At 41.3% G+C, this 23,538-nt stretch overlaps 2 protein-coding genes across 6 annotated transcripts in view; one reads left to right on the top strand and one right to left on the bottom strand.

The window, feature by feature from the left end:
• The window catches only part of ANKDD1B (ankyrin repeat and death domain containing 1B), a 28,609-nt gene extending 9,649 nt beyond the window's left edge, over positions 1-18,960 (top strand). For all 3 annotated transcript variants that reach the window (XM_033085752.1, XM_033085754.1, XM_033085753.1), the window contains 9 exons: positions 773-871; positions 3,340-3,438; positions 4,328-4,426; positions 5,909-6,007; positions 9,735-9,833; positions 12,483-12,578; positions 16,356-16,554; positions 17,251-17,382; positions 17,699-18,960. In XM_033085752.1, coding sequence (XP_032941643.1) covers positions 773-871; positions 3,340-3,438; positions 4,328-4,426; positions 5,909-6,007; positions 9,735-9,833; positions 12,483-12,578; positions 16,356-16,554; positions 17,251-17,382; positions 17,699-17,757 — 981 coding nt within the window. In that variant the 3' untranslated portion in view covers positions 17,758-18,960. The remainder of the gene's footprint in view (positions 1-772; positions 872-3,339; positions 3,439-4,327; positions 4,427-5,908; positions 6,008-9,734; positions 9,834-12,482; positions 12,579-16,355; positions 16,555-17,250; positions 17,383-17,698) is intronic.
• POC5 (POC5 centriolar protein) overlaps positions 9,848-23,538 on the bottom strand; it is a 38,584-nt gene continuing 24,893 nt past the window's right edge. The window contains exons 9-13 of one of the 3 annotated variants that reach the window (XM_033085750.1): positions 23,101-23,222; positions 21,586-21,699; positions 20,894-21,070; positions 19,277-19,464; positions 9,848-10,283 (exon numbers count right to left, since the gene is read on the bottom strand). In XM_033085750.1, the coding sequence (XP_032941641.1) occupies positions 19,315-19,464; positions 20,894-21,070; positions 21,586-21,699; positions 23,101-23,222 (563 nt within the window). In that variant the 3' untranslated portion in view covers positions 9,848-10,283; positions 19,277-19,314. Of the gene's footprint in view, positions 10,284-19,043; positions 19,465-20,893; positions 21,071-21,585; positions 21,700-23,100; positions 23,223-23,538 lie in introns of those variants that run through there. The other 2 variants (XM_033085751.1, XM_033085749.1) reach the window with 2 other exon arrangements.

The raw sequence follows: 23,538 nt of genomic DNA, 5'->3' as shown, positions 1-23,538 counted from the left end.
GGTAAAAGCTGTGGTCCTGCAAAATTAGGTAAGAAGCCAGGACAGAAACTAATTTCCTGGGTCACCAAACAAAATCACACTGTAGCCATCAATGGTTAAAAGGATTCCCACAGCTTCCCACTCAATGCTGTAAATTAAAAACTGCTCTGGACTCTCATTTTTCTGAGACTTAGAATTCTTCTAATTTTTTTAAGCCATTTTTACATTGTTTTGTATGCTTGCATTTTCTTTTAGTTCAACACTTGCTGCTCTGCCTGAAGTTGTTCTTTGCTTTTATTTGCTTGGTTTGTTTTTTTGTTTTGGTTTTGTTTCTGATTTGTGTTTCTTAATTTCCTGAAAAGAAATTGCACTGACCATGATAGAGATCAAAGATTGTAATGTTGGTATCAAAACCATGGCAAATTTCTATACACAGACCTAGGCTTTTTTACTCTTTAAATCAGTGGTCTCAGGGGCTCAGTGTAGTACCCACCCTTGTGGGAACCAGTACCTGAAGTTTTCTTTCAATTACTTTGTTAGGAGCTAGAATTTCAGATCTTTTTGCGGGTATACGCTGAAGTTTTCACTGAACCAACTAGATCAGCAGCATTAGACTAAATCTTGGCATATGCTGTGTATAGCTGCCTCCCTCACCTTGTATGTAAGAGAGACTTGTATGTAAAAGACCAAAGGCTTTGTGTTAGTTTTAGTTAATGTCTTTATTCTGGGTTTTAAAAAGTATTTTAAAATGTATGTATTATGATTATTATAAATGTAATATTTTAATTTCAAGGAGGGAAACACAGCATTGCATTTAGCAGCCAAAAATGGTCACAGTGGAGTTGTAGAAATTCTGCTTGAACAGTGGGAAAATATAAATGACCTCAATCAGGTAAGTATACTAAACTATTGAAAGAAATAAAGTTAGAGGTTTGAAAAATTTTCTAATAAATCAAATTTCAAAGGAAGAGATGTGGCACTGAGCAGACTTCATTAGTCTTGCTGGTTTCCTAGTAACTTTTAACTTTTTTTTGAAGAAGGAAACATCCTATTTCCTTGTTCCTTGTCTAATAAGTTAACCTCCAGTAACTCCTTCAGTGTCTTCTTCTGTCCTCTATCCTTACATACTTCCTCCTCTGCATTTGGCAAGCCCTTGCATAACTACTGGCGGAAGAGAACAGAGGAAGGCCTTAACCTCCCTTGCTTTCTGTCATGCAGCATTTTTAGCCATGTGTCCTAGTTTGGAGGACAGGTGTCTGCTAACAAAGGCAGGAGCCTTTCTTTGAAATGGAGAATGTAAACCCCCTCCCTCCAAATTATTATAATTTTGAAATCAAGGGACTCTCAGGTAAAGATATGGGAATTAGGAATAACAGTTCTTTACTAAGAAAATTAAAATAGAAATACAGTACTACAAAGAACAAACCATAAACACTGACAAAGTCAGAGTACAACCTGACACCCAGTCAGGCAGGGTGTTGGTAGCAGTCCCATTAAATAGTGGCTGCAGTCTTCTTGCAGTGACAGATGTGGTTCAGTTGAAGCAGCGGTCCAGTAGAAGGTGCAGTTTCCCTCCGAAGGTTTAGTGATGATGTGGAGAAATCTGGTTTTCCTCTGGAGTCCAGTGGAAAAAGGACTGCCTTAGTGTCCCAAAATCTCAGTTTTTATCTTGGTAAGAAAGGTTTGGTTCTTCCCCCTGGCTGGTGCAACTTCCAATGGGATGAAGTAATTTTATCTGTCCCACAGTGGGACTCAATGGGCCATTAGCAGAAAATGACTCTGTGGAGGAAGGATGGGTTGTGAAAAGATAAAGAACAATGCCCCGCCTGGTTTCAATGGATGGCCCATTAGCAGAATATCTGCCGCAGAGATAAGGATCACTGCCTCACCTGGTCTCAAGATATGGTGATAGAATAGATACTTTTGATCACATCTGTATTGCAACCTGAGACTGCATGTGATCCCCTTCCTTTTAATATCTTGCTTTTTACCACTTCAGGTGGTTTTCAGCCTATTCATTGAGCCAGTTCGGCTTGCATACCAAGCACATACGATCACAGGCACCTCAGCAGAGGGGGTCTTAGATTTGTACCTTGTCCATCTGCACTCAGTGGCACAAAACTGGCTGCAGATGCTGCCTACCCAATTTGCTTTCCTGGGTTAGTGTTGGTGAGCTCAGCCAGCTTATTCATCAACTGCGTATTAGCTGGGAAGGTTGTATCCCTGAGGTAATGCACTCTTGAGCTTCAGTTTAAGGCTTAAACAAGGAGTGGAGGAAGGAAATGCTCACTAACTGCTCATCTCAGTATTCTTGGTTTGCAAAGGGTTTGTGTCTCTTCTGTTTCTTCTATAGGGCAGCTGGAGCAACCTGGGCAAAGTAATTTCCTTTGTTGTGGGCTGGCATGCCTGCTTTGGGAACCTGCCATGTGGCTGATGCTGGGCCAGTGGGCAAAATTAGTAACTCCTACTCAAGGCCCTCCTCTTCCTTTATCAGTGGCAGAGTGATGAGTTAAGAGGTTCTCTCTTACCCAACTTGTCTGCTATTCAGTTGTGCCCTGTTGCGAGGCACATGAACCTCTTTGAAATGTGAAGCCCTCAAGTTTCCAGGGCTCATCTAAGAATGTTGCTTCTGCACACACAATACTTGTGCTGCTTGTGTCCCTGTCTTGGCATGGCTAATGGTGTGACCTTCCCATACAGCTGGAGATGTTGTGATCTTGATATGACCAGATCTCTCTTCCCATAGCATGAACAATGTATTAAAATGTATTAAGTTTACCAGAATAATGTCAAGGTTTTAAGCAAAGAAAAATTATGATTTATTGATTCCTTTGTGATTGTTGAAACAACAGAGTAATTTCTATTAAACTTTCGTGTACTTTAGATGTTGAGTAGCAGGAATTAGGTCATTATGTATCTGATGTATCCCATTTTATAGACTTGCTATGGAGACTCCTTCAGTGTGAAAAGATTTTAAATAAGTATGAAACAGGATTATTTCTGCTAAAATTTCTCTTATAACTAGCATGTGGGGTTGTGAATTTGTCAGAAATCCATGGCATCGAACTCAACAGAATTATGAAAAACTATGTGTTAACATACTAGTGGTGTTGCCTGGTATTGGATGGCAATTGCTACCCACCAAAAAGAGCATGATTAATACTAATGAAATAGTTTTCTATATTGTAAACCTTGCTATACATCTGTCCAGATAAACATCATCTGTCACTTAACTGCTGGTGAGTAGCCATGTCACTCAAGAGTTGGATGATCCTTATGGAACCTACCAGGCGTGTTTTGTGTCTCAGTATTTTAGTCACACGTCTTAAATCGGAACAGACATTTTGTCTCTTGGTCTAGAATGGAGAAACTCCATTTTACTTGGCTGTTGAAGGAGGTAATGAAAAATGTGCTGAACTCTTACTGGAGGCAGGGAGTGACATCAATGTTTCAACTCAGGTATGTACACAGTATCCCTCCTACTGGGACGTACTAGACTGTGGAAAGGACCTTACTAATAAAGGGTATTTGCTCTGCTTTATGCTATGAAACAGGGGAAAAAATAGAATGGGGAATGTAGAGAGTACTAACAGAATAAAACCAATGTAGAAAAAAAATAGCATTAGCTTTATTTGATGGAATACTGTGGTGGAGCTTTTTATTTCCTGTATGCCCACTAGTACAACATATGACTAGAAAATGTAACCAGCTAGGATAATTGAAAATCCTCATTTTTGGCAGTGTATATGACTGATCTGATGACAAACTTGTTCTCTACATCTGGTTCCTGAACTGCAGTCCAGCTCATATCTGCTGAGTGGCCTTGACTAGCTTCCTGCAAGAAGTTTATGACTCCAGTAGAATGAGAGCTTGTTTGTTTAAGCAGAATTACTTTATAAAAATTAATTTTTAAAATGTATTTTCTATTAATTAATTTATATTTATTTTCCTATTGATTTATTAACTATTCTATGGATTTACTGGTTAAAGTGACTGTACTTGCTTGGTAAGTCTAACAGACTAAGTATCAGAGTGGGAGACATCTTAGCATTGTTGTTGTCCATGGCACAGTATAGGTGATGATGGTGATCTGTATTTTAAGGGAAGTTGGATGGGCCTATAGGACAATGGTGTCCTTCGGTATGTTTGTTGTGATACAGTAAAAATGGGCATTTCCTTCACTGTTGACAAAAACATGCTAACTGCTGATTTGTGTCATTTTGTGTGATGTTGTCAAAATGTTTTATTGGTGGAGGGGATACTAAGACAAATTTAAATGCAAGACTATCCTATATTTATGCCTCTCTTTAATGCTCTTAAGTTTTACTGTCTGTTAAATCTCTTTCAGAACAATAGCGGTGCTTTGCAGGTTGCAGTTCAGAATGGACATCTATCCTTGGTTACTTTTCTTATTGATAAGAATATTGACCTGGTTGCTAAACCTGAGGTGAGTGTTTATCAGAATAACTCTTCTGCTGCTGCTCAGCCTGTCCTGTCTTTCCATGGGAATTCAGACAGCTGAATGAGATTGAGTAGCTCCTTGAATTTTTTCCTACACACTTCATTTCTAGATGCACACCAATAGAGACAAGTCCTGTTGCCAACCCAGTGAGTGCCTGAGCAGGCTGGTGCAGTGCAGGGTAGACAAGACCAAGCTAAGCCAAGGGCCAGGCATTTGAACTTAGCAGTAGTAATGCTGAGGACAAAGACTCAACATGATTTTGACTAAAGAGAACTAAAATGTAGATAAACACTTCAGTGCTTTCACCCTCTGCAGGTAAATGCACCCTTGGTGCCTTTAAAATCTGCATGCCAACATTCTTTTCAATTTAAAAAGAAAGAGGTATTTATATTATTCAAATTCTTTCTCCATTTAGATATTACACGTATTTGAGATTTTCTGTGAACAGGAAATTATTTTCCACTTCTACAGTGCAGGATGAAAATAGAATCTGGATCTCATGACTTATGCCATGATCACTGCCTCTTGCAGAAACCTATCAAGGAATAACAATTTATGATGTACTTAAAATGATTTAAAGGTCAGGCAGTTGTTGTGCTGCTTGCTCTCATTAGCTTTCTATAGCAAAAGCAGCTCAAAAAATTGTAACTTACATTTTGCAAATGTTTCCATCACAATGTTGCATAAGAGTTTGCTTTATTTTTCTGTAGCCCTGAAGAAATGGCTGTGTTTTATAAAGACACTGAACAGGTAACTGGCACCATGAATGGTACTGGTATGGAGTTACTCTTTAGCTGTATTTCACAAGAAACTCGTCAGTCACAGGTTCAACATAGAAACTGATCTTACCAATATAGTGTGGATTTTGACTGGTATTGCATCTGTGCCCTGGGTGTATTAACAAATAATCACTCAAATAAAACCTCTGTCTTACTAACTGTAATTTGTCATATTTTATAAATATGACAGCAAGTCACTTTGGTATGAAGAGTATTTCCAGCAGCAACATGTGACAAGGGTTTGTTCCTGGAAAGTGGATTTTGACATCAGTTTACCGAATACAGAACAAGTCTGTCTCCAGGCTATTTAACAAAGGGCAAAGCCACTTTTCTCAGGGAGCAGGAACATTACCCTAATCTCTCTGTTGTCAGGATAGCAGCAAATCTCAGGTAGGAACACTTAAGAGGAGTGCCTACTGCACTCCTAAGTTGTGGCACACTGATGCACACCCAATGCACTCAGCATTTCCTCTACTGTATTTGTTTACCTGCTTCTGTGGGTGTTGCAGGAGCAGGCTACTACCTCTGGTGTAACTCCCACACATCCAGGTGTGTTTTCTGCAGTCTTGAACTCTGCTAGAGCATGTCACCTTTGCAAGAGGCGAGCTTCAATAAGCACCTCTTTCTTGTTTGCATGAGCTTATAATAATATACCCAAGTATAACAATCTATTATTTTCCCTCCACAGCAGAAGAATTCCCCTCTCCATTTAGCCATTATCAGTAATAATCTACCGGTAGTAAAAAGCCTTTTGGATGCCAATCACGACATAAACTCCTTAAATCACGTAAGAAAAGTGGGATTTTACCCTTTATTGGTAAAGGGGAGATTCTGTGCGTTTTGCTTGAGTTTTCCTTTACTTATGAGCTCAGGGTTCAAAAAAAAAAAAAAAAACAACAAAAGGAAGGAAGAGGCAGTTCCCTCCTAATCTTTTTGTGTGTATACTTATGTATTAGTCACTGGTACATGCTGTGCTAATTTTGTTTGAGCAAGAAAAGCATAGCACAATACGGCATACTCAGAAAATTATTGGATAATGTGTTGTTCAAGTGTAATGATTCATGTGTAATAAATGACAGAAATGTCTCATTGGTATTGGCTTCAGAGGGAAGTCCAGTGCAGAATGTCATTTGGCTGAAAGGAAGTTAATTTTTCCTTAAAGCAACCCATCACATGCAGTTTTAGATCTGTGACCAAAACAGTGCTGGTAAGACAACACTGTTAAAGCTGTTACTGAACAATCCTTGCACAGCATCAAGGCCTTCTCTGTTTCATGCTCTATGCCCCTACATTTATTGACTGGGGTGGGGAGGGGAGGGGAGGGGACAGAGCTGAGCAGCACAGCAACACTGAGTGACAAGGTCACAGGTCTCTGTGATGCAATCAGTGAGTGTGCTCAGCTGTTAACTGAAGGGATGTTTGAGTCCATCCACAGGCAGCTACAGCTGTCTTCCTTGCCTTAACCAGGATTCTTTCACCCTGCTTGGTGTCAGTGGTCTTTGGAGGCCTGGCTGTTGGCCAGTTCTTTGTAGATCAGATCAGATCAGACCCCTGTAGATCATATCCACTGACATGTGCCATACTTACTTTGGTGTTGTCACATTTGATCCCTTTTTTGCTGTACAAAACCTCCTATAATTGTTGATGTCCATTTCTGCTTTTGCTATGTTGTGTATCACTTTGTATTGCTTTGCCTGGTAGAACGATGATAAAAGCTCTGGTGTTTTTGCCTCTTGTGTGTACTCAGGTGACCATCTCATGGAGAAAATCAACAATTATACCTTTTCCTTTCCCTCCTTGGAGAGATGCTTTGTTGAATGCATGGAATGAATGGCATTTGCCCTTCTTCTCTCCCACCTTCTTGTAACACTACTTAGGTCTTTGAGTATCCTTTCATAATCATATTGTCCATACTAGTGTGTGTTGTGAGCATGGCTTTGGTTATTGTGAGTAATTAACAACTAATTGGGAATGCCACAGAGGGATTTCTAGAGGCAGTCAATTCTCAGGTGGCATCATGTGTGGAAGGAACTGGATACACAAGTGCCTGAGGCTCTTATTGCCTCCGATGGTTTGGGATTTCATGCCTTAGCAGGAATATAGTCCCAAGTAATTCATACACCATCTGCGGGAGGGGAGCCTTGCGTGCCCTGATGAAACAGGGATTTCCAATGCTGTGTAGGGTCTGGCCCTTGTCTACCGAGCTGCCATCCAGTGCCCTCAAAAGAGAACGAGGGTTTCCTGATGAAGGAGCACACAAATGAACACTAAGAAGCTCTGAACCCACCATATTGAAACTGAAAACTCACTTAGTTGGAGGTGTCACACCTTTCTTTAACCAGAGACCCAGTCCTCAAATATAATAATTGTGCCTGAACTCAAGGAGAGATATTGGAAGTAGATGTTGATTTGGTTATAAAGAGAAACAGCTCCTGCTGAGGGGCAAAAGAAGGAAGATTCAAAAGAGACAGCCTGTCCTGTAGCATGACAGGAAAGAGAAAAGATAAGAATGACAACAGAGGCAAAACTACCTGGTGCCCATCTCTGGATGGCCTCTTTGGTAAGCAGCAAGTATTCATCCGTCACCAAGGCAAACACATTGCTACCTGACTGCTCCAGTGTTGGGGAGGTAGGGAAGCCCAGCTGCTGGGATCCACCTCTAGGGACTAAGGGATTGACAAAGGGATCACAACAGAAGCAGCCACGCATAAGTCTCTGGAGATGGCTGTTACTGAGTATGAATGCAAAGTGTCTCCACAAAGAAGATACTGCAAACCAACAGGGCAAATAAACTACCACAGAAGGTATCCAGTATCTGAGGGAGTTGTGGTAGAAGTGGGCTATAGTGACCTGGCCAACAACTAGGCCTCCAAAAACCTCAGTGACATCCAGTGCTCATGGTCCATATGGCATAATATTGTACAGAGCTCACATACAGGAGCCCCTGACCACGACAGACTCCAGTGGTCCAACCATATACAGACTGGTCTGCCATCTGTGGCACTAAAAGGAGAATCTCTCTTCCCCCTCCCCATCAGCTCTACATCTCAACTGTGGAAGCAGCAGGCCTGTCGAGTCCCATTCAGGGCACTGTGGCTCCCTGCTGGGGAAATGCAGCCTGGTCTCCCTCATGACGTGTAGAGGTGCTCCCTGCGACAGCAAGAAGGATAAGTCTTTGAGAAATCTGTGGCTCAACCCTTCCCATTGTTCATTTTATTGCTAGAGATGACTTTATACACATTTTTGTGGAAAACAGAGGCTGTAATTTGTGGTAGGAGTTAAGTACAATGACAAGACTTTCTGGTCACAAATAATAGAGATTTCTGTAAATTTCTTCAACATATCTTTTAGAAATATTTTGCACTTTGTCTCGAGCTTGCCTGAAGTTGCCTACAGTAGGTACTTATGTATCCCTAAATTTCTGCAGGAGGAAGAGTAGGGTGTATGAATAAAAAAAAAATTAAAAAATTATGGGAATGAAAAAGTAAGGTAAATACATTAGATTGTGTGATCATAGTGTAAACTGTAGAATTAACTGATGAGACTTTTAATGTAGAACCCTGAGCCTGGTATTTCTTAGTGTGCAAACCTTTAATTAAGTTCTGAAGGCCAAAGAAGTTCTCTAACCAGACTTACAGAATGTAAGCTTGCAACATCAGAGGAGCACAGGCACAAAACATTCAACTCAAAAGGATAATGTGTCCCAAGAAACATACTAAGGAACATTCCCATATATGCAGGGCTTCTGCAATTACTCCATTATATGCTGCTGCATTTTATGCACAGATGTCTGGATTTTCTTACTGTAATTTCTGTAAAAGAAAAAATAAATACTTATTTGGGTATATGTAGCTATGTAGAGATTACACAATGCTCCTTTCAGACTCAGATTTACTTGAAGCTGAATGCCATTTTAGCTGTATTTCTTGTTAATGGTTTGGCCTGGTTTAATGGTTTAGTTTTGGGTTTTTTTGTATATGTGTTGTTTCAGGTTCACTGAACCCATTATGGAGCAGGTAGACTTCTGCAAGGTATCATCACTTTGTGGCAGGGATGACTAAAAAGCTCTGCTATGGATGTGGTACAATATAGCGTTGAAAACTGTGGATATCCAGTTGTCTTGGCATGAATTCCTGCAGGGTAAAGGTTACTTGAGAAAATGATGTGGGTGTGGGTTGCCAGAAACATGAAGACCTCTGTCCAAAGCACCTTGCTTTAAGACGGAAGAGAGAGAGCAAGCTTGTTAGTTTACAGTACATTAGACGGTCATAACAGTAACTCTTTCCTGAGCCAGCTGGAACTTCTGCCTGGTTTTCCTGCAGAGATCCCGTATGCTGTTCTTGTCTGCCTGAAGCAAAACTGGCAGATCACTCAAAAGTTAAATGATTTCCCTCTGTTCAGTATTTTCTCACCAAGGCTGCCTCTTGTGAATCTATTTTAGATTCAGCCTGTGAGCTTGCTGCTTCTAGGAGTAAGTTTGACTTAATGCATTTACTTGGTGTCTTTAATTGAAGAGGCAGGAAACCCCTCTACATCTGGCAGCTGATCTTGGCAATGTGGAGTTGGTGGAAGTGCTGCTGAAGTCAGGCTGCAATCTCAAGACCACGGATAAGGTAAATTGCATTCCTCACACGTGTAAAAATTAAATGTTTTTTGTTTTATAATCTTCCTTACAGATGTGCATAAAGCACATGTTGCCAGTTTTGTTTGCTAAATAAAGCTAACTACAAACGAAGCCTTCCTTTAATATTGCTATATCTGCAGCTTGAAGAGATCTGAAATGGTTTTGATAAAGAGCTGTAAAACCCCCAAGCTCTGTCGTTAGAAGGATAAACACTCCTTCCAGAGACCTTTCATGGAAAGAAAGATCTAGACTTGCAGAGGGGGAAATGGCCTGAGGCTGCTTCTACTGTGCACCTGCAGCCAGGCTCATTGCCAGGAAAGATGCAGCTTCACCAGGTGCAGTGATGGACAGTTTGCTCTTTAGCACTCCAGGTCATCTGAGAATCATGGTGACATTCCAGATCCATTCAGGTGGATACAACCCTGATGTGATGTTCTGCCTGAAAAGATAGAGACAAAAATAGCAATGGCTGGAAGAAGTACCAAAGCAGAGTTGCTGGGGAAGTGCTACTGAAAGGACAGAGTACCAAACACAATGTTTGCAAATTTTGCTAAATTAATGCAAGATTAAGTGTTCCCTTTTACAGTGTTGCAACTTTTCTTGATATTCTGTATAACTGAGTTGATGGATTTGATGTTTATTATGTGTTAAACCTCACCCTTTAAAAAGTAACTTTCCTGCACAAAACTCTCCTGATGAGAAGCTTTATGCATTAGGATTGTCATGTTTTGCCCTAGCCTGATATGAGGCCTGGGGCTCTGAGTGTGGGTTGCATGGTTGGTATGTTTTGGGATGCTGAAGTAAGATGCTGCATTGTGGTTAAGCCTTTTAGAATCATCTACACCTGCCAAAGGGCTGCAATTCTCTTTGGAATCAACCCAGAATGAAATCTTGTCCTCTTTAAACAGCACTTCAGCCACTGGGAAATTTTTTCAACCTATTTGTATTCCAAAGACAGACAAAAAAAACCTACTTAAGGCCTATGACCTTAAGCACCTGCAAGTCTTTGGGTGAGGTAGTGCCCTGGTATTATGGCAACACTGATAGAGCTCAGGACTTGTGACGAAAATTTGGCTCTGAGCCAGTACAAGTTCTGGTACAACTCACCTTTCTGCATTGGTTTTATTTCTTGGAGTAACTTTTTCCTTGCCTATTTCCTGGATGACCCCTGATATCATGCCACTGCTGGGAACATACGCAAGTACAGTGCCCTTTGAACTGAATTGGTGCTCAGATGCCAAAAATGTTACTGTCCTTGCTGAATAGTAGATAGGAAGAATACTGATTGTACAGTATTTTTCTGGCATCCCTGCTCTGGCATCAGGAATACTCAGTCTCCAGAAAATGCCATGCATCTGCTCCTGCCAGAGGTCAGGAAATGCACTCTGGGGAGCTCTTCCTTCATCTCATGTGCAGATAAAACTGTCTTTGGTTGTAAGTGATAGCATGCAGAGAGCTCCCCATGTGCAAGACTGCTGTGCTACATGTGCATGCAGGATTCCAGCAGTGTCTGCACCAGCAGAGGGGTACAGAAATACCTCCCTTATCCACTGCCCCTCTCTCCCTCTGTGAAATGCAGAGCACCTCTCCTGAGGTGAGCCCAAGGAGCTCTTACGGTCTCTGGACTCTTCACATACAAAACATGCCTATACCTAAAGGATTTAATGAAATATATGTTCCTTTGCTTCCAATGTGATACTCTTCTAAAAACCAATTAATTAGAATGATCTTGAGCAGAGCCAGAAGCTAGAACTCAAAAGGTGTATATTAGGGAACTTTATACTATCTGGAGGGTTGAAATACCTTATAATTTAATTAATGAACCTCCTAATTAAGGGATTGGCTTTTTTTAGATCTAATTTTCTAGAAACACCTAGCACTTGTTAAGTAGACAACACCCTGAATATTTAAATCCAGGGCAGTTGCACTCAGTGCTGATCTGCTGAAAACAGACAATTGCAGAGAAATCCCTTTAGAGCCACTGTGATATCTGTACATCAAAGTGCTGATAAGAGAGATGAGTTCAGGTAGACTGAGCAAACCTCTGCAGCTGGAATTGTAGCAATGGCTTTTAATAACTGTGATTCCTTCTATACCCATGAAGCATGATCCTATAGTTGTGTTCCTTTCAGCTGTAATGAGAAAATAATTTTCTTTTCATTCTGTGTGCCACCTTTTCTTACTATGTAAAACAAAGCACAGGCTTGCCCTTTAAGTTGGAGATTTCTAACTTTGCCAGCCTATCCAACTGAAATGCCAGTTTAACCATAGCATGGGAATGGACTGTAGTTGTGGTAGTTTGAACATGGATGCAGCGACTGGAGCGTGAAAACTGTTATGAAGTATGCAGCAGTCTGAGTGCAGGTTTCTGAAAGCAGCTATACCTCACCACAGTTTTTTACTGGGGAGTTTAGTGTGGTAGAAAATTGACCACCTCTGAGCTGAGGGAATACAGCTTATGCAGAGCATAGAATTTTGATTGTAGCTACCCAAAAGCCATAAAATTATAGTAAATGTAGTTTTTCTTTAAAAAAAAAAAAAAAAAAAAAAAGGGATCGGGCTCTGTAAGCAGTCCCTGTGTTTCTTCTGTGACACACTTACCCAAGATAATGTTCTGATTCACTGTCTCTGCTTTCAGCACGGAAAAACTGCACTAGCCACAGCATCAAGGAGCCATCATGCCCTCATTGTAGATATGATCATTAAAGCAGAAAGGTATTTTACCATGAAACAGGTAAGAGGATCTTTCATTAAACACAAGATACCTAAGGGAAAAGCCAATTCTGATTTTGAAGTGCCTTTTGGCAGGCATCAAGACTGGCCTTGATGAACTAAAGTTAGGATTGGGAATGGGGAAGTTTCTAGCCCATCCAGGTTTTATTCCTGACTAGCTGTAAAACTGTAAGCAGATCTTATAATTTTCCTGCCTTGTGCTCTACACAAAAAGGGAGAGATTCTAAGCCAAATCCAAACTGTGCCATCAGCATCATGGCTGGGATAACATGGATCCATGTTGATTCCTGGATCCTTTGGTATGGTAAAATCTGTGGCTGAAAAATAATAGTGAAGATGTCTGTGACTCCTTTGCTAGCAGGAGCATAACTTCTTCAGCAGGAACTCCCTCTTCTGTTCCTTGTGAGTTAATTATAAAATTAAATCAATGAGACAGAAAAGAACTTTGCAGTAAGTGTGAAAGACATGGCTTAGGTGATCTGAATTTCTCACCTTCTTTCCCTAGTTGTTACTTAAATGTACACTTGCATAGTGATGGGCTTCTCTAAAGGGCTGAAAGCAACTGCCTTATCAGTTTGTGACTTCCTTCTCACTCCTGCTTCCTGCTGAGTTAGCCAAGTGTATGAGCATACTAATCCTGTTCCAGAGTAGGTACAGGAATTACCGGTTTTACCACCCCACTCCTGCCCTGAGTGGCCAAGTACATGACACTTAATGTTACAAGACTGGTAAATCACTAATCTCGATTAATTATTGCAAAAAATGCCTCCATGAACACTGTATTGTGCATTTGATTGCACCAGTTCAGCTGGAATTGTCAGGTAGGTTATTGTTTCTTTTGGCTTAAAAAAACCCTAGAAGTACAGTAATTTCATGACCATAAGGTGCACAGGACTATAAGGCGCACCACCCGGGAGTCGGCAAAATTCGCAACTTTGTAGATCAGATAAGGTGCACTGGACTATAAGGCACACTTTTTTTTTTTCCGCGAAGATCCGTGCCGCATGCAACAAAGTAACAAATTAGTAACGGAATCCTGAGATCGTGGAGTTTACTGGCAGGTGCACAATTTGGAAAAATTTTTCACAGATTGGCGTAGGCTTTCAAAGGCAGCCCCAGGCGCCCTCCCCGTGCAGTGGGCCCTGGCACTCCCACCCGTCCCTGGTGCTGGCAGGCATGGCTCAGCGCAGCTGCGGGGCTGCCTCCCCCTTGCGGCTCCATGCTGCCGCGGTGCTGTTCCCCTCGCAACTCCGTGGAGCCACTGTGCCGATCCTTCACTTGGCTTGGCGCTCCTGCTGTGCCGTTCCCTCACTCGGTTTGGCGCTCCTGCCATGCCACTCACTCGCTCGGCTCAGCGCTGCCGCCATGCCGACCATCCCTCGCTCAGCTCGGCACTCCTGCTGTGCCGTTCCCCATTGCGGCTCCATTGTGCCGCTATGCTGTTCCCCCTTGCAGCCCCGTGGAGCTGGCCTGCCGCCTGTCCCTTGCTCGGCTCGGCTGCACCACCGCCCTGCCACCTGCCCCTCGCTCAGCTCAGTGCCGCCGCCGCTTCTTGCCGCTTTCCCGTGGCTGCAGGGGCTGCACCATCGCTTTCCCGCGGCCGGCGGCGTTTCGCTCCCCTCGCAACCGGCGGCGCCTGGCGGCTCTTTGCTCCCCTTGTGGCTGGCGACACCCAGCGGCTCTTCGCTTCCCCTGCGGCCGGCGGCTCCTCGTTCCCCCCGTGCCAGGGCCAGGGCCGGCGCTGGCTCCCTCCCTCTCCCCGCAGCTCCTGCTGGCCGTGGCTGCCCGCTCCTGCCCCCCTTGCGGCTCAGCACTCCCGCCGCACCGCCCCCCCATTGCGGCTTGCACTTCCAGAGTGGCAAATGTTGCAACTTTGTACATCAGATAAGGCGCACCGGACTATAAGGTGTGCTTCCGGGTTTGGGTGAAAATTTTAGTCAAAAGCATGCGCCTTATAGTCGTGAAATTACTGTAGTCTGTTGCCACAGAAGCCATGACAAGTCTGACAGCAGTAAGCCCATAATGTTCTCAACCTCTTGGCATTATTCACTGAATTTTCTGAAACGAAAAGTGTAAAGCAGATGCTTTTCTGCAGAAGCACCAGAGATGTTGGGAAATAAAAACAAGTGTTTTTATCCTGTTGCCTGAAGCTGAGAATGCTGCCATTGGAACAACTTAACTCTTATGGCTATGGAATATGATACAGCTATTCAGGTGGTGTTACCATACAGGGAACTACAGTATTTTGAACCATTATTTTAAAGTCTGTCTTTTTGTTACATTCAGCTGACTTATCATTTGTGACAAAGCATTAGTTACAAAAGGAAATGTCATGTAGCTGAGAGGAAGAGCACATGATACTAAAGTGTGAGTGTCATCTCTCTGTTTTTCTGTTTATCACTTTTTTCTACTTAGCAAACCCAACCCTTCCCTATCATTGACCAGGCTGGGTTAAGTGAATTTGAGGGCAGCTGTTACTATTCCATCTTGCCATTGCCTCAAAACACACTAACACACTTACCAGTAAAGAGAAGCTGTGCTGTTGCAAAAGGATTTCTTTTGTTTGCTTGAGGTTTTTTCCTGCGGCTCTTTTTTTTTTTTTTTTTAAATTAAACATCACAAGTAAAGGATCTAATCAGAGAGACCCTGAAGCTGTTCCTGTAGTTTACCTTGCATTTGTCAGGAAGCACAAAATAAAGTCTGCATCAATGGATAAATGGAATGGGATGGGATGAATGGAATCAAACCTACATGACAATGCTTACTGAACTGTGACTTTTTTCTCTGTAAGTCTCTCGTAAGGTTAGGAAATAACCCTGCTGTATTTTTTTGAATTTAATTTGGCAATAAATGACTTTATGTTTGGCATTTTTAAAATGTGGCCGACTGCCATTTCCTTTTTTGCTTAGTATCTGCTTTGTCATCCTCTATCAAATTTGTAAAGAAATTTTTTCCCTTTGAAGATTTGAAACAGGACTAGTACATAAACCTAATGAAATGCAGAAATAGCTGGAGCTTACCTACCTAGGAATGCTCCTGGACACAGTTTAGCTAGGACTGAAATCACTGATGACAGGGTTTTTGCCAAGGTGCCCAAACAAGAGGTAACCCCATCACTCCTGTTTCTTGGGAGCAATGCATACAGTAGCAACATCACCTTTAATCTGGAGGGTAAAATCCACGTAATTTTGGTTCTATAATTTTACTTATGCAGGAATGAAACTAGATTTATGAGCAACACATATGTGCACATTGGTGTTTAGACACTTTGCTGAATGGGATTTCCCATGATAAAACTAATGCCAGCAAAGGATCTGGAAGTCCCCATTTCAGCCAAGTGAAGCTGGACAAGCAGGCAGGACAGGTTGAGCAGGTGCTGTGCTCATGGTGCCTACCCTCTCCCTAGGGAGAGATTAGTGCTTTAAGAAGCAAAATAAAAGGGTAAGAATTGTGCCTGAAACCCAGAGGTGTTCCAAACATGACATACAGACAGAGCCAAGACAGTGCAGCACAGCAGTGCTGGCACAACAGTTACTATTACTTTGCTTTGTGGATCAAGTACCAGAGAAAGTAGCTTATTTTGCAATTAACTTAGTAACACATAGCAACAGACACTGGAACTCTTTGTTTCAGTTCTGTTTCTGTGAGCCATACACAGTTCCTTACAGGCATTGAGTCACTCATCGGTCAGCAGCAATATCTGAACCGGACACTGTTTGCTCATTGAGCAAAGTTTCCCAGCTCTGTTACAAAATTTACCATCTACTTTCTTTTTCAGACACAGCTAGCCCATAGTGGTAATGGGTCAGACTTCGGTGTGTCCTTCAAACAAGATCACAGTACACAAACCAAGCAAATCCGTTCCTCCCTTTGGAATCTAGCATACAACCAATTAAAACCCCACGAATGGAAAAAACTGGCTGTGTTCTGGAAGTTCAGTGATGAACAAATTAAAGCTATTGAAGAACAGTGGACAGGTAACAATATCTGAATGGCCAGTCATAAATATATAGGATAAAAAAACCCCACAAGGCAGAGTTGCTTTTTAAACTATGTGAGTATCCTGTAGTGGAGAGGTGTAAGTCTTGTCCCTGGTTCCTGGGAAGCAGTGCTGTAACAGTACAGGACACTTCTGCTCTTCCTCTTGGCCTGAAGGAACTTTCTCCTTTGGAGATCGAAACTAGAACCCATGAGCATCATAGAAGAGTCCTGGGGGGGTCATCCTGCAAGTGAGGACCTGGGGAACCTCGTGACAGAGTGATTTTGTTCTGCTCTGTCTGCACAGCTGCCATGAAACAGGAGTTTCCGGTTTCAGGCCTCTCAAGTGCTGGGAAAACAGTACTTCTACAGAACATATTGTACTTGTTACTACTACTTCAGGGTACATTTCCACAACTTGGGGAAAAATTAAAGGAAAAATTAATTTTAAGACTTAGGTATTAAAATTAGATGTTAGGTATTTTTTATGTCTTAATAGTAGTGTTAGGATTAACCAAGGTTTTTAAAAAAAATTTTTAGGACTTAAAAAAAAACTTTTTTAAGCTTTAGGCTTCATTTTTTTGCTAGATATGAAAGGTAGTAAGAGTAAATTTAAAATCTTGTAACTTTTAAAGTGCAAAAGCACAAAATACACTGGTTCCAGCATACTGAACAAATACTTTGTGTATTACAAGGGAAAAAAAGTTACAAGGAACATGGAAACAGAATGTTGCTCATCTGGTTACATGGTACATTGCTGGCTCATCAGAATCCTGTTAAACATCTATATGAAGATCTGGTGGAAGCAGGACTTCAGCCTTTAGCTGGTAAGGTGATACATTGCACATTACAGTGCGGTGAGGCTGCAGTGCTGTGCTGAGGTCCCTGCTGGTGCTGGGAAGTTGTGGCTAGGGCAGGGAAGGAGGACACTTCCTTCTTTTCTGGGACTGCCCTTCCTGAGGGGTGAGGCTGCCTGAGAAAAAGCATTTATGTCAAACTTAAGGTTTCTAAAGGAAGACGTGCAAACTTTGCTTCCCTCATCTGTTCGGCACCCGTGGTTAAATTATGACTGGCCACCCTTCAGTTAGTCTAACCTTGTGCAAAGCAGAGCACACCATTCAAGTGTTTTCTCTTATTTTACAGAGAAGATCCGAGCTTCAGTTTGCATTGACATGGACTCCAGGAAATGTGTAATTTCATGAATTCATCAATAAAGCATGGCATATATCATGGAATTACATGCCAGATGGAAAGTGGCTTTCAAATATCTTTTTGGGAAACAAAAAACCTATTTTGAAGTTGTACAACTTTTTCCACCCTAGAAGAACTTGCATTTCTCAAACGGTTACCATTTTTTTTCAAATGCTTGCTATATAGAAATGTAAAAAATTTGAGCTCAAATGGCTGACTGGCAGTTTATAACTGCCAAGCAAGACTCACCACTTAAAATTTTTACACCCGACCTAACAGTGATAAAGTAATGTTGTATTGAAATTGCAAATTAAGCTACTTTGTATTTGACGTGAAATGTAAATAAGATGTTTTTTACATGAAAAAAAAATGAATCTAATAAGTGAAGATTATGTATATAAATCAATTACCACTTCCAGAAATAACCTGGCATCTGACCTCATGTGGGATTCAGGTTTTTACAAATTCTTGCTATGATTATGACAAATCTTTCTATGTAGTGAAGAAACACAAAAATGTCACATGTAAACACCACATGTGGTTGGCTGCAGAACTTTCTATCATGGTGTGACGCTGTACATATACCCCCAAAAGAGCATTTGATATTTAATACTCAACACATCTAGCAATTATTTACCTATTTCTTGTTCCTGTCTTGAATTAATACTTGGCAGTGTCCTGCTGAATATGTTTAAAGGTTTTATTACTGAATATATTTAATATCTGAAAAATTATGTAAATGTCTTTGTGATCTTTTTTATAACATAGCAATAGTTTTATCATGTAATGGAGGAACTGAATTGCCTTTTCTGTTTGAATATAGCTAGCATCATTTTGTGCTGAATCCTATCCTACTGTTTGTACTAAAAAGGTCATCTGTATCTTAGTCTGAAGTCCTATTCCAAACTGCCCTCTTGTGTGCAACCTTTTTTGACTTTGTTGCATCCCAGAAAGATGAAGACCAGACCATTAAATCCTAAGGTTTTGGAATTAGGGATCTAAAGTACAGATGCTTGGAACCCATTCATCAAGTTCTGCAACATAAACTTGGAAAATGAAAATGTTTAAGAATTTGATGGACTAGATACCTCACCTAGCCTAAATTGGACCCTCAGTGTGGATGATGCAACCCTGCTGTTTTCCATTTAAATACACTGGTGTTGGATATAATTATGGTGCATGTCAAGTACACTTACTTGCATAAGCAACTAAAAGTATTTGTAACAAAAATAAATCTCATTTTCTCTTGAACATAGATGTTAACATCATTGGGATTAAACAAGATTCAGACAAAAATCACATGGTATCCTTTATTTAAAAGTGTGCAAAAGATTCCTTAAATAAAAAGTGTTTGTCTTAAAAATAAAAGTTTGGAGGTAGAACAATAGTTCAAGTTCTTTTTTCTCCTCCAGGTTTTATTGTAAAAGCACTTTTACTTTTAAAAAACCTTCCTTTTTTAGAAAAAGGTAAAAACATGATATATACTTTAGGCCTTACTGTATCAAATCTGAAAAGACTGGGAAGAGGTACCTTGACTAAAAACCCCTGCCAGTGAGAAAGATAGTCACTCAGTCAACAACTTTTATTGACTGAACACTGGTATGGCTTTGGCCCTGAAGTACTCGCCCAGCTTGTCCTGCAGGCCTCACAGTGGTAGAGCCAGAAGAATGAAGCACAGTTCGAGGATATTTTGCAGCAGTGGCTTGTGATATGGTTTGCTGAAAAGTAATCAGACAGACCAAAACACTTAATGGCACAAAAAATCCACATTAAAATAGTTCTAGGTGAGCTGTAGTTTAAAAAGAAAGACCTGCAATCCAGCAAACTGAAATACACTTCAGAAGGAAAAAATACAGGGTCATTTAACAGAAAGGAAATAAACTTACTCTTTCTTATCTGTAACACATTTTTAGAATACAAAGTGCTGGATTTCCAGTTAACTAAGTATCTTGAGCTTTTATCACCTCAATCTTATTTCAAGGTTGGTTTGTTTTAGTTTTTTACTATACTGCTCACAATTCTCCCCTGTAGTGCTAATTTAATCATGCCAACATTCCTTTTGAAGTATTTGCTATGAGGCAGTCACTGAAAGATCTTCGAAAATAAAAGGTTTGAATTTTATCAAGAATTAATTTTCTGCCCATAAAACTAGCCACCAGTTTAATAAACAGTAGTCATTCTGCTTTTAATCAAGTTAAATTATCTTCCCTCTCAAATTAACTCAAGACAAATACTTGACTTAGATTTTTACTTGCAGAATGGGTACACAGAATATATCTCTAAGTCTGTCACATTTACTACATTTTCAGAAGTCAGTTTTTGTTACAGCAGTTCAGGTACTTTCCTTGTCACACTAGTCACAAAATCTGAATCCAGAAATTGTGCTTAATGAAATAATTACAACATTGAATCTCTAAACTCCTAAAAACATACAATTTAAATATTAACTTCTGCATAGGAACCCAAATTCTTGAAAGCTATGTGCAGCAAGCCACACAGCTGTGAGTCATGTCAGGAAATGGGGACCATTTCTGCTTTGGTACTGCCACACTGGTGAGGAGACTGAGAGTGCTTGGGAAGCTTGGGAGGAGACAGATGGGACACAGGTGACCCAAAATGACCAAAGGGATATTCCAGACCATGTGGCACCAAGCTCAGTGTATAAAGTGGTGGGATGAAGGAGTAAGGTAGGGAGTAATGGAGTTTTGTCTTCCCGAGTAACCATTACCCAAGTAGCTAAGTCAGCTGGGCACGGTGGGGCTCAGCTCTCCTGGAGATGGTTGTTCATGGGGAGCACTGAATTAATTCCTTGGTTTGTTTTGCTTGTGTGAACGGCCTTTGCTTTCTCCATTAAACACTCTTTTTCTGAGCCCAAGAGTTCTTTAGCTTTCACTCTTCTGATTTTCTCCCTGATGTCACTGGTGGGGGAGTGAGCGAGTGGCTGTGTGGGGCTTGGCTACTGCCTGGGGTTAAAACCATGACATCTCCTCATCAGTGCCTCCTACACAAGACAGTAAGCACTGTTTACTGTTTTCAACATGTCTCAAGTCTGAGCTTTGTCTAATACCTCTTCACAAGCTAATTTTGCTGCAGACTATTACCAGATGTGTTATAATAAAAATATTTAAGAAGCATAATCTGATTTACCTGAGTGACTGGATGATGTTTCTCGACAACAACTGAACTCATGGGTGGAGTAACTCCCATCACTGCTAAACTTCCAGAAGCTCTGGATTTTTGTCCCATATCAGCTCGGCCTGTGATTCGAGCAGTGATTGTTCTTCCTGCTTTCTGTTGTGCAGATGTTATTACTTTTGTCACGGGCTATAATAAATTAAATATTAATTGGTGAAAAAATACTGAACATAATATTTACAATGCTCTAGTGTTTCTGCTCAGTTTTATAAGCCACATGCTAAACGGAACATGTGATGTTGCAAGTAAGCCATTTACATTACACAGGACTGAATTTGCTTCACCTGACTGCAACCAGGATTATTCAATTTTTTCCACCCGTGAGACAGCATTTCAAGCAAATTACTTCTGTCCTGAGGGAAGACTAATTTGACAAAAATCAAGCAGCATGGATAGTTTAGCTTTGCTTCCTGATGGCATGTTTGAATGACAGCTGAAGGTACTTCCACCACTGTGGAAATCTTTTCTAGCAATGACAGAGCAGATAGTAAAATAGTTCCCATGCATACAATAATGCATCTTCCTCTGACAGCTGATAGCAAACTGTATCAAAAGCAGAAAAGAAAAGAGGGCAATTTAGCACAAAGCACAGCAAAGGGAATGAGAGAGAAATTTCAAAGAGCAGGGTAACTTTAGCATGTTACCAGTTTTTGAGTTGATGTCATGCCAGATCCAGATGTCGTGCTAGTGACGATTACTGGAGAATCAGAATCTAGCCTGGTCTCAGGAGTGCTTGCATGAGCCAGGTGGTTAGAAAACTGAAATGAAACCAGAGTTTACACAGAATGAGTATTACCTTATAGAAAATACAATTTTACTCCTTAGATAGTCAGTTTTCTGACTTCCCCAATCAACCTTTTAATTGCAAAGTCTTTGCAGATATTTTATCTCTAGTGTTACTGTTTACTGTCTAGTTTAAAATTATTTGTCTACAAATAGTAGAAATGGTGTGAATAACATTTGTCACTACTAGAATGAAAAGTCAGGAGAGCGGCATGCACATCATCTCTGTTCTAACCTACTCTCTGGCATTATAATGTTTTACAGTGGCAAAGTTTTCAGGATGACTCAAGGGCAGGCCCAAAACAAGCACGCTACTAGATAATGATCTAGCTTGATATGTCAGGACAATAAGTTGAGTTCCCTCAAGGTCTGTATGTGTTACACCCCCTTAAAAAGAAGTTTGAAGTCAAGCCAGTTTTTCACCTTTCCAGAGTATATTAAATTCATGTTTTTAGAAAAACCCTCTGAACAGCTTTTTTTTCCCAGAAAGAATCATATAGAGCAAATTACAGTAATTTCATGACTATAAGATGCACTTTTTTTTTTTTTTGCAGCGAAGATGCAAAGTAACGAATTAGTAACGGAATCCTGAGATTGTGGAGTTTACTGGCAGGTGCTCAATCTGCAAACGTTTTTCACAGATTGGTGTCCCCTTTAAACGCAGCCCCAAGCGCCCTCCCTGTGCGCGGGCCCCGGCACTCCCGCCCACCCCCGGCTGGTGAGGCGGGGCTCAGGGCGGTGGCAGCTCACAGTTGCCACAGTTCGGGGCAGCCACGGCTCATACCGCGGGGTTGCTGCAGTTCAGGGCGGCTCAAGGCTGCCATGGCTCACAGCAGTTCGGGGCAGCTTGGGGCTGCCCACGGTTTGGGGCTGCCGGTGGCTCAGGGCTGCCCACGGCCCCTGCTGGCCGGGGGCTGTCCACAGCCACCCGGTCCTGCTCACCCCGCATGGCTCCTGCCGGCTGTGGCCACCTGCTCCCACCCCCGCTCATGGCTTGGCTCACGACTTGCACTTCCGGGTTGGCAAATTTTGCAACTTTGTCCATTATATAAGGCGCTCCGGACTATAAGGCGCACTTCTGGGTTCGGAGGCAAATTTTAGTCAAAAGGTGCGCCTTATAGTCGTGCAATTACTGTATGCTTATTGTTGTGATCTTGTCTTCATTAGTTTAACGCATTTTTGCTAAAATAAGAAAGAGAGCTAATGAAAATACAGCAAGCCACTGCAGCTGTGCTCCAGTCACGTTATTTTCACAGTGCAGTCTGAACACACCTGAAAGTTTCCTTTTAGACCTGGGCTCTCTTCAAAAAAGTCCTAATCAAAGAATTTATTTTTTATCACTAGGAAATACAATTCTGTTCCAGCTACATGCTTACCATGTTTTCCATCTGAAGAACAGCTGCTGATGGAGGTTGTGGTGAGGAGGTTTGATTATATTGTGAAGGAGGTGGCCTTCCTGCACCTGTGGTAGCAGTATCATTTCTCCTGCTTCCTATATCTATTATTAGAAACACAAAGTATGGGATAAGCACATAATTTAGCTAACCCTAAGGGGTGGGGATATGGAGGAAGAGAAGTTACAACAAAAATTATATTATTTCTTTGGAATTTCTATATAATCTAAGAAAAAAGAGCAGGCTGTTCTTTATAGAGGTAGGTAGACAGATATAAAAGAAACATTCCTGTATTTTATCCTCTTTTGAGATGCTTGTGAATGTTTTTCCAGGGGCTTGTTTGTTTCTTATGTCTCAACATCCCCATGACACGTGTCACCTACTTGTAGTGCAAAGAACTGAGGCTCTTCCTAGTGCTTG

This window comes from Catharus ustulatus, chromosome Z (genome assembly GCF_009819885.2).
Source record: "Catharus ustulatus isolate bCatUst1 chromosome Z, bCatUst1.pri.v2, whole genome shotgun sequence".
In the NCBI taxonomy this organism is placed as follows: Eukaryota; Metazoa; Chordata; class Aves; order Passeriformes; family Turdidae; genus Catharus; species Catharus ustulatus.
The sequence above is the reverse complement of the archived record's forward strand: the minus strand, read 5'-3'. Positions and strand labels throughout refer to the sequence as shown.